The sequence below is a fragment of the Mastomys coucha genome, unplaced genomic scaffold, assembly GCF_008632895.1.
Source record: "Mastomys coucha isolate ucsf_1 unplaced genomic scaffold, UCSF_Mcou_1 pScaffold11, whole genome shotgun sequence".
NCBI classification, from domain to species: domain Eukaryota; kingdom Metazoa; phylum Chordata; class Mammalia; order Rodentia; family Muridae; genus Mastomys; species Mastomys coucha.
The window spans coordinates 28884466-28892248 of record NW_022196893.1 but is presented as its reverse complement, the minus strand read 5'-3'; the positions used below and the strand labels follow the sequence as shown (position 1 = coordinate 28892248).

The 7783-nt window shown below is 54.6% G+C and overlaps 1 protein-coding gene across 9 annotated transcripts in view; it reads left to right on the top strand.

The window, feature by feature from the left end:
- Positions 1–7783, top strand: part of Hdac7 (histone deacetylase 7) — a 39834-nt gene that overhangs the window by 28604 nt on the left and 3447 nt on the right. For all 9 annotated transcript variants that reach the window (XM_031354111.1, XM_031354136.1, XM_031354122.1 and 6 more), the window contains 10 exons: positions 625–758; positions 883–1003; positions 1297–1346; positions 2618–2725; positions 3845–3900; positions 4019–4106; positions 5295–5414; positions 5610–5707; positions 6851–6969; positions 7578–7711. In XM_031354111.1, coding sequence (XP_031209971.1) covers positions 625–758; positions 883–1003; positions 1297–1346; positions 2618–2725; positions 3845–3900; positions 4019–4106; positions 5295–5414; positions 5610–5707; positions 6851–6969; positions 7578–7711 — 1028 coding nt within the window. The remainder of the gene's footprint in view (positions 1–624; positions 759–882; positions 1004–1296; positions 1347–2617; positions 2726–3844; positions 3901–4018; positions 4107–5294; positions 5415–5609; positions 5708–6850; positions 6970–7577; positions 7712–7783) is intronic.

Sequence of the window (7783 nt, the reverse complement as noted above, 5' to 3'; positions counted from 1 at the left end):
CTCCTTCTCCTCCTCTCCCTCCTTCTCCTCCTCTTCTTCCTCCTCCTCCTCTTCTTCTCCTTCTTCTCGTTCTCCTCCATCTTCTCCCTCTCTGTCTCTCCATCTCCTTCTTCCATGGCGGCTCCTTTCTCCCTCTTTCCTAGTGACCTCGCTTCAATCTCATGAAAACTCACCCCAACTATGTCTTTCACCCCAGCTATTATTTACCAATCAGAATTAACTGGGGGCAGGGTCCCTCAGTGTCTTACATGTGGACCCTCTTTGGGGCAAACAGTTTTGAGGGACCCAAATTAGCATTAGAATACAAGTGGCATTAAGCCAACCCACTACAGAGATGTCCTGTGTTAAGTTTCTCTGGGTTTAGGGCATGGACTCTCAAAGGCATAGGTGCGTTGGGGGCCTTGTGAGGAGTAAGAGTGCCCACGGCGGTGCGGCGGGGACTGCCCTGGTGTGGATATCAGGTTGTTAGAAACATTTAGGCCTGTGCATACAGAAACAGCTCTCCAAGGAAGGGCTGGAAAGGGCATGCAGACGTGCGCATGCCTGGTTCCCTGGCTGTGGGCGGGTCTCCGTTTGTAGCCACGGTCTCCCTGGCGTTCCAGCCCTGGCGTTTGCTTCTTGCAGGGCTGGTCTATGACTCGGTGATGCTGAAACACCAGTGTTCCTGTGGAGACAACAGCAAGCATCCCGAACACGCCGGCCGCATCCAGAGCATCTGGTCCCGGCTGCAGGAACGGGGTCTCCGCAGCCAGTGTGAGGTGAGGAGGTGGGGCTATGCAAAAGAAGGGGTGGGAGACCTTAGGGTCTGCAAGGGATGGGAGAGTGGGTGGTCTGGCGGTGGCAGAGGCATGGGTGAGCAAGGCTCTGCGGGCCCTTCCTCAGTGTCTCCGAGGCCGAAAGGCCTCCCTAGAAGAGCTGCAGTCAGTCCATTCTGAAAGGCACGTGCTCCTCTACGGCACGAACCCACTCAGCCGCCTCAAACTGGATAACGGGAAGCTTACAGGTAGGCGAGGGAGACGATGACGTCTGGCCTCGAATCATCCCAAGCTTGCTCACCTCACCCACTTCTGTGCTATTGACCCAGCCGAACCCCTCCAGCTTCCTAGATATTCCCATGCCAGTTTGCTGCCCTGGTGTCATATCCCCACTCCCGCCCCCGAGGTCTGTCCTTCCGTGGCCCTCCCCGCCCCCGCTGTCCACCTCCACCTCCATCTCTCCCTGTATTGCCTCCTCCATACCTACTTCTCTTAGAGCATCCGTGTTCCTTACTCACATGACCTGGGCCTTTCCCCACAGGACTCCTGGCACAGCGGACGTTTGTGATGCTGCCCTGTGGCGGGGTTGGGGTAAGTATGCCTAGAGATCTCAAGTAGGCATTGCCAAGGGCTTTCAGCCTTCGATCGGTTCTCTCAGCCCACTTCCACCCCTCTGCCACCTGTGGCTTGTGGGTCTGCCAGGGGTAAGGCAGGGCCTCCCCATTACGTTCTTCTAGCTGGAAGCTCCTTGTGATAGGTGTATCCCAGTCCCACGAATGTCCCGTGAATGCGGAGCCCAGTGCCTCGCAGTTAGAAGGTATTTGGTAGGTGTTCAGTGAGGCTCAAGGTAGGGTCACACTGGGGCTTGAGACTCCCCTTTTGTTAGACCCCAGTGGTCAAGCATTGGCCATTCCACACTGGTTCCCAGCAGTTGGCAGCTCTGCCTGCCCAGGAGTGGGCCTCTCTCTGGAACTGGAGGTGTGCCCTACTGACCTCCAGACCTCGTGTGGGGCTGTGGGGTACCTCCCATGTACTTAGAGGTTCAGGACTTCCCTATCCAGGACACAGCTTTCCAGCACTCTAGCTTTGCTCGCCTCCTCCCCACCTGCTGGGGATCTTTCTGCTGCCTCTGACTTGGCCCTCCTCTCATGGCGTGTGGCAATGAGGTGGAGGCTGAGTCCCGAAGAGCAAGTGGGAGCTGTCCAGGGGGCTGTTGGGGGAGCCAGCCAGTGCCCAGTTCACAACGCCCCATTTCTTGCCACTTTCTGGTTTTTCCAACTGTTGTTGCTTCTGTTTTCTCCTCCTTCCTCTCCCTTTCTGTCCTCTCTCTCTCTCTCTCCAGCCTCTTGCGACTCTTTCTGCCTTCCTGGCCTCTCTCGGTCCGCCTCGCCCTTCCCATCTCCCCATCATGCCCCCCGGCCCCTCCCTAGCCTTGAGGCCCAGGGACTGGGTTTGGGGGGCCTCCCAGCCTGGGCTAGGGGCCCTGAGTGGAAGACAGTGGTGCAGACGGCCCCTCCAGCTCCGACCGTCCCGCGGGGCCTGAGCGAGTCAGCTGGGGCTTAAAACCTCTCCCGGCCCAAACCCCAATCCCGCCCAGGTAACGCCATGCCCCCTCCCCTGACTGGGGAGGCAGAGTGCTGGCCACACACGAGCTGGTGCTGGGACTTATGCTGGGAAAAAGTCCTCCTGGGACTGGGGGACACAGGAGGCCTTGCCTTTGGGCGGTGGGGCACTGGGGAGGCAGCTTTGTCTGCCCAGCTCCCTGCCCCTGGGGTCCTGGCCATCGGGTGGGTACTGCCTCACTGGGCCCTGGCTCGGGTGGAAAGCCCAGGATGATGTAGACCTGACCCTGACCCCCACAGGTGGATACTGATACCATCTGGAACGAGCTGCATTCCTCCAATGCAGCCCGCTGGGCTGCAGGCAGCGTCACCGACCTTGCCTTCAAAGTAGCTTCCGGAGAGCTAAAGGTAGGAAGTTCAGATTGAAGGCTGGTAAGCTAAAGAGTTGGTACCGGGCCGGGCAGTGGTGGCACACGCCTTTAATCCCAGCACTTGAGAGGCAGAGGCAGGCGGATTTCTGAGTTCGAGGCCAGCCTGGTCTACAGAGTGAGTCCAAGACAGCCAGGGCTACACAGAGAAACCCTGTCTTGGAAAACCAAAAAAAAAAAAAAAAAAAAAAAAAAAAAAAAAAAAAAAAAAGAAAGAAAGAAAGAAAGGAAGGAAGGAAGGAAGGAAGGAAGGAAGAGTTGGTGCCGAGCTGATGGGAGCGAGCCCAGATCCCAGGCTATAGACTTCTCATTCCCTGTGGACATTGCCACAGGGTTTTGAGGGGAAATCAGGGCTGGAACCAAGGTGAGACTTGACCCCCCAGTTCATGTCACTTACATAATCAAGCCACTGGGCATTAGGGTGTTGGACCATCCTGACCATCTGAGATCATTTGAGACCTGTTTTGTGGCTGTCAGCGCATGGTGGCCATTTTTTAATACCACAGGCCGTTTAGGGATGGGATCCTGCCCATTAAGTTGGGGGTTGCGTTCATTGTTCTAGGATAGTCGTCTCGCGATTATTCACCTGGAGCGCAGCCCCATTGTCTGAGAGCTCACAGCCCAAGGCAGGCACTACTATGTCCTCGGTATCACAAGCGCTTGGCAGTGCTTGGCAATTGTCCTGATTTGAAAATCCCAGCTCTGCCATGTGCAGCCGTGTAACTTGGGTTGTTTAGTTCACTGAACTTTGCCTTCTCATCTATCAACTGGGGTGATGATGCTCAGTGCTCTAGGGATGCTGTGAGGAACAAATGCAGCATCTGTACTCAGCACGGGGCCAGGCATGTGGTTTTATCTAGTAGTCAATAGGTGTCACGTGATTACAGCCAGGACCTACCAAGGAGGGGTACTGTGCTCCAGTGCGGCCTGTAAGCCATGACAACAGCGTGGAGGTAGAGGTCTGGACATCTCAATGTGACACGCTGCTGCTCCTGCCTTTTAATGCTTGGAGAAAGAGGATGGGATGAGAAGCAGGCTCGGGCAAGTGTGGACTGAGAGCTGGCTGCTGGACTGATAAATGCTTCTTCTCCCCTTTCAGAACGGCTTTGCTGTGGTGCGACCTCCAGGACACCATGCAGATCACTCTACAGCCATGTAAGGCCTTAGGGAGGTGAACCTAGGTGGCGCGAGGTGGGGACAGGCATCCGAAGCCCTCCCGTAGGTGGAGGAGCATGAGGATGGGCTGGCAGGGGCTCCTCTCTCCTCCATCCAGGGGCTTTTGCTTCTTCAACTCCGTGGCCATCGCCTGCCGACAGCTACAGCAGCACGGCAAAGCCAGCAAGATCCTCATTGTCGACTGGGTAGGTCCTGGTTCTTGGTATTGTCAGAGCCAGGCCTGCCTGCAGGACCCTGAGCCTGCCATGGAAGATGGGGCTGCGCATCTGAGTTTGGCATTAGCCTCTACCTTATTAAAATTTGAGTGAATGCAGCATCCACGTCATAGAACTGCCAAGAGGCCCCAAAAACGCTCGTGTGCGGGAGGCTGCTGGTGCGCGTGGTGTACGCTTCTGTGGGGGATGGGATTCATTTACTTTCATAACCCTGTTGGCTTCTTTTGGGGCAGAGCAAGCCGCTTCCCCTCCACACAGTAGCCATAACCGAAATGTCTAAGATCAGTAGGTCTTCAGTCACATCCAGACACTGACAGTAGCCCATTTATAGTTCTGATATAGGCCATCTCACAGACGAGGAAAGCACCTACAGAGATTACTACCGTGACTAGTCACTCCCCTCATGAGATGGGAGACCAAGATTGGAGCTCTAGAGTGTATGCTTCTAACTGCCAGGCTGGGTCTCTGCAGGGACAGATGTGAAAGGGACATTTCTAAATAGATGCTGAGAACACTGTATGTGTGTAGGGGGAGGGGGGTTTCCACATTTGAATCGACATGCAGTCTTGTGAGTTGAGGGCAGGCAGCACCCAGTGTTTCCTGGAGGACTGGGCCTGGACCCCTTTAAGCTTGATCACTGACCATGTATATTGTCTCATGACTACTCAAGACAGTAAGAAGAATATGTCCACAGAGAGAAAATCACATACACACACACACACACACACACACACACACACACACACACACACCTATGTAGAGAGTCTTTGCCAGGTATGATGGCATACGCCTTTAATCCCAGTACTTGGGAGTCAGAGACAGGTGGGTCTCTGTGAATTCAAGGCCAGTCTGGTCTACATAATGAGTCCCAGGCCACTCTGGTCTACATGGTGAGTCCCAGGCCAGTCAAGCTTACATAGTGAGACCCTTTCACAAGACAGGAAGAATCTTTCCATGTGGAGATGGGGCATCACTGGCAAACTGTAGATTACTCGGAGCAACTCAAGTCATGGGGGTCCTAGAAACTGTAGTTTCCCCACCAGTCTAGAGTCCCAATGCTCAGCCTGGTTACTGACCTTGAAACCCTTCTCCTGTGTCCTTACCCGTCATCTTTCTGCTTCTGGACTTTCCCTTATCACTGCCCGCGGTATCGTACAGGATGTTCACCATGGCAATGGTATACAGCAGACTTTCTACCAGGACCCCAGCGTGCTCTACATTTCCCTTCATCGCCATGACGACGGCAACTTCTTCCCAGGCAGTGGTGCTGTGGACGAGGTACATGCATGACCCGTGGGATCCTGCGGGGCTTGGCGTCTTCCAGTCCGTTGACTCTCCCCCTATCGCTCTGCCCCTGACCTGTGTGATCCTGAGCAAGTGGCTTATCCTTTCGGAGCCTCAGCTTCCCTATCTGGAAGAGGTCGGATGAGCTCGGACTCTGTTCTCACATCTGCCTTGCATCCTGTTTTCCAGGTGGGAACTGGCAGTGGTGAGGGCTTCAACGTCAACGTGGCTTGGGCTGGGGGCTTGGATCCACCCATGGGGGACCCTGAATACCTGGCTGCTTTTAGGTAAGTCCTCTGGGGTCCAAAGGCTCTCCTCCTGTCCCCACAGCCCTAGGTTGGAAGTGACCAATTGGGTTATCAGCCTATTCCCATTTAGTCACTAGACATTGTAGGCCAGCTCCAATTTAAAAAAAAAAAAAAAGACACATGCCTTTAATCCAAGGGAGGCAGAGGCAGGCAGATCTCTGAGTTTTGGCCAGCTAGTCTGCAAAGTGGGTTTCCAGATAGCCAAGGTGACAAACAAAACCAAAAAAACAAACAGAAAAATGGCATGTATTTGTGGAGACACATAATAATGAGAAAGTCGGAGTCATACACCTTGAGGATGTTTGTGCAGATCAAAACTGCTGCATTTAGTCATCAGAGAAGGCTGCCTGGAGGAGATGGATGTCTGACAAGAGTAGAAACCTGGCGTCCTTAAATGCTGTCCACATGGAGGGATGGGTTCACTTAGGACACTGCCCTGGAAGGAGCTTTGGGCTCTTGTAAGGAGTCCTTGTCTCCTTCAGCCCAGGTCCCCACATCTGTTTAGGAAAATGGAACCCTAGAATTACATGCGTAAGACCTTTTCTAGAGGCTCCAGGGGTTCTCTCCATGAGCATTAACGCCGCAGGAGCCCTGAGTGGGACTTCCTGGCATCTGTGCTGGGCTTAAATGCCTAAATGGATTCCAGTGTTGGGCGGGGGCAGGCAGCGGGAGGAAGAGGAAGGATGGAGTTTGGCAGCCCGGGACCAAAGGGTCTAGTCGATCTTGTTTGCCCTCAGGCAGCAAGTTGCCTAGGTCAGTTCTACATAGAATGTGCTCAGTTCATCCAAAGTGCTGGATATTTTCAGTCCCCAGGGCTTAGTGACCAGAGCAAGCCCCGAGGAGCTGGCTGTGTGAAGCATACACCGTGCTTGCAGCCCACGCTTCTCTGTCCTGTCCTTGATATGTCTCTACCTCCATGCTGCCTCTGGCTTGTTAAATTCTCTGTTTGGCTGAGTACAAGGCTGGGTGAAGGAGATCAGAGCGCTAATCCCATTAGGACACTGTGCTTCTTGGTGTCCTTCGGGCTGGTGTCCTCAGAGGAGTTGGCGGGAGGGGCTAACGTGGGCTAGCCTGCACCATGTCTTGGGCCGGGTTCATGATGCCTCTTCCTTGCAACTTCAGGATAGTGGTGATGCCCATTGCTCAAGAGTTTGCTCCAGACCTGGTCCTGGTGTCCGCCGGGTTTGATGCTGCGGAGGGCCATCCAGCCCCGCTGGGTGGTTACCATGTTTCTGCCAAATGTAAGGGGGGCCTCATCTAGGGGTGTGTGTGTGGGGTCTAAGAGCCAGGCTGTGTGGGGACAGGAAAGCACTGCCCAAATGAAAAGGGGTAGGGAGCAGTGGCCACGGTCCAGGGCCACCTGTAAGGCCTGGAGTAGGCCTGCTGGCTAGCACAGCCTCGAAGCGCAGACCTGCTTCTCAAGATCAGGCCGGATCTCATAGGTCAGACCCCTGGCGATTTAAGGTCCGCCAGAAGGAAGCTCTGTTGTAGAAGCCAGGTTTCCAGACTGAGCTTCGGAGGAAGTGAAAAGATCGGCGTTCTCAGAATGGATCTGTCGGGTGCAGTCCACTATGCCCCAGGGCCAGAGGACAAAGAGACTTAAGAGACTTGGGCTGGCGGTGATGCTGGGATCCAAGTCTCAGCCCTGCCACCTACTAGCTGTAGGACCTTGCATATAAGACCCTTAGCTTCTCAAAGCTTAGAATGAAGCATATGAATGGGTTTTGCATGAAGATCTAGTCTTTAAGACGCTGTCTATAAAGGAAGATGCAAACGGGGAGATGGCAGAGGAGGAAATGGGTCTGCCGCTCCTCCAGCCTCCCTACTCTCTCTCACCTCAACCATCTAGGTTTTGGGTACATGACACAGCAGCTGATGACCTTGGCAGGAGGTGCCGTGGTGTTGGCCTTAGAGGGCGGGCATGACCTCACGGCCATCTGCGATGCCTCTGAGGCCTGCGTAGCTGCCCTTCTGGGTAACAAGGTAAGCCCCTGGACCCCAGCTAGCTGTGTTTCATCAGTGCAGATGCCCCTGGACCCCAGCTAGCTGTGTTTC